At 37.2% G+C, this 2,216-nt stretch overlaps 2 protein-coding genes across 2 annotated transcripts; both read right to left on the bottom strand.

Moving 5' to 3' along the window:
- Nucleotides 1–364: 364 nt before the first annotated feature.
- On the bottom strand, nt 365–706 carry LOC147642933 (uncharacterized). The gene has a single exon (XM_086837590.1). It carries the CDS (start codon nt 704–706, stop codon nt 365–367), a length of 342 nt encoding a protein of 113 aa, XP_086693716.1.
- LOC147642932 (uncharacterized) lies at nt 590–2,206 on the bottom strand. Its single transcript, XM_086837591.1, has 2 exons — nt 1,163–2,206; nt 590–1,076 (listed from the first exon to the last, which is right to left on the bottom strand). The coding sequence occupies exons 1-2, from the start codon at nt 2,181–2,183 to the stop codon at nt 706–708; spliced, it is 1,392 nt and encodes a 463-aa protein (XP_086693717.1). The 5' UTR covers nt 2,184–2,206; the 3' UTR covers nt 590–705.
- Nucleotides 2,207–2,216: the final 10 nt, after the last annotated feature.

Below are 2,216 nucleotides of genomic sequence, written 5' to 3'. Positions count from 1 at the left end.
TTTAGTTTTACTGGGTTTAGAAGCAATTTGATTTATTATTGAGGGTTGTTATATTCATATTATTCAGTTGGGCATTGTTTATTTTTATAAATTGACTAGCTGACCCGGCAGACTTCGTACTGCCTCATCCTGAAATACTGGCTATTTATAAGGTTTAAACCTTTGATATTTGATATTCACAGACACACACTGTTAAAATACAGTCTGTTAATTAATTTAAAGCTTTCTCATAAACTATATTTTTTGTTTTGTTTTGTGGTGCGTAAATAAACAAAGAAGACGGTTTTCCGACGCGCGAACACGCTACGTATAATTGTCCATGCGCGAAACAGGGAAACTCCAAGTTGATTCCACAAACTTCTAACTACTGTCCTTGCGATTTATTTATGGTCATCGCAAAGGCCAGACGCACTGGAAATTGTAACCGTTTAAAATCGAATGGTAAGTCCGTTGGAATCATCGGTATCCGCGGGATCAAGACATCCTCTCCTTTGTATTTTCCTTTTATGATTGTCGCCTCAATGACGTTATTCATCAGTCTTTTCACAGCCAGTCTTGTTCCATTGCATAGTCGAGGTTGATTAATGTTACGCAGCATGATGACAACTGATCCCACTTTTAACTGCAAATTGTGAGGTGGTAATCCAGGCAATTCCAGTGAATTTAAAAACTCAGTGGGATAGTTGACTACGTCATCCTGGTTCATTACAGTGTCGACTGATTTGAAGGAAACCAACTGTCCTGGAAGAAAATTCTGAATGGTCGCATTAATATCCTCGACATCTTTATTTGGCTTCCTATATAAGTAGCTGGCAAAATTGTCATTCTTCCTACATTATTCACATTGCCATCAGCATTTATAGCATCGCGGAGATGAATGTATTCCTCTGACCGTAGCCGTCGTTGGTTCAAACGGATGTATGTCAATCGTTCAGTCTCAATTTTGACATACATATCAACTGCAAACTGATGAAAAAGTCGTTGACACATCAAAATATGATTTACTTCACCTTGACGGATCATGAGTCTGTATGAATAGAAATTCATAGCACTAACTTTTTTGTTGGTTTCAGCACCTGCAATCAAAAATGATAAATGTTTAAATTGTTACTTCGATGAATTGAATTTAAAAATATTATTTAATCTTGTTCAATTCATTTACCTGTTACTTGATTTACCATTTTGATATTAAAATGGTATCCATCTTCCCCCTGCCAGAAGATCAAAGGATATTGTAGTGCATCATAACTCCTGTGTGTTTCAGATACACGTTTTAAATCACTATTCCGACGATGAAGCACAATATCTCTAGATTGTAAATTTTCTCCCACAATGACAACAGCCACTTCATCAATGGTAGGTGAATTGAACCTCCTTGTGTGTTCACCGGCAGGTGTTTTGTCAGCTCGAATAATAATGTTATGGCTATCAGATGGCATCCGATCCAATGCTATTTTGAACATGTTTACTAAATTGTTATTCTGATGAAGAAACATTTGTAATTGTTGGACAATGGTTCTCTTCACTGTTGGATTGTGAGCACAACGATTATTAATTTCCGCATCTGAATTCTTATATAAATTCTTATATAATACCTTGAAAGTGGGGATGAAATTGTCTTGTATAATATGTTTAGCACCAAATGATGTCATCTGGAAACAGTTGTTATATTTCTGAATGTTGGTCAAAAAGTGCTTAGAATCATTTCCAATCCCAGAAACTAAAGAGCGTAAAGTATCTGGTGGTGGGACCAATTGTGGCAATTTTACTTTGCCTTCAGCACAACATAATCCAGTAGATTCACCAGTGTATTTTAACGCCTTACAATATTTACAAATTGTTTTCATTTCCCCAATTGTTACTGATTTGTCGGCACAATAATCAATTGCCGGATCATAGTGGAATGCAGCTCGTTCAAGAATCACAGGAGCACTGCGTCTGCGGATTCGCTCAATTTCATTATGTCTAGCTTGCTGTTGTTGTGTTTGATGTGCACGAACTCGTTGCATTCTAAGCCTATCTCCTACATTGTCACTCACTAAAGAACGCAATTCTGACATAGCAATACGACTATTTTCTTGATCTCTCTGTCTCTGGTCATCAGTGCGGTTAGCACGTGAGGTAGCTCTTCGCACATTTGATTGACTACGACGACCAAAGTTAGGTCGTCTTCTCCTCGGCATCGTAAATTGTAATTGAGAAAATTTCCCGCTTAT

This window comes from Drosophila serrata, unplaced genomic scaffold (genome assembly GCF_035046125.1).
Source record: "Drosophila serrata isolate PLE 108 unplaced genomic scaffold, ASM3504612v1 contig_325, whole genome shotgun sequence".
Lineage (NCBI taxonomy): Eukaryota > Metazoa > Arthropoda > Insecta > Diptera > Drosophilidae > Drosophila > Drosophila serrata.
The sequence above is the reverse complement of the archived record's forward strand: the minus strand, read 5'-3'. Positions and strand labels throughout refer to the sequence as shown.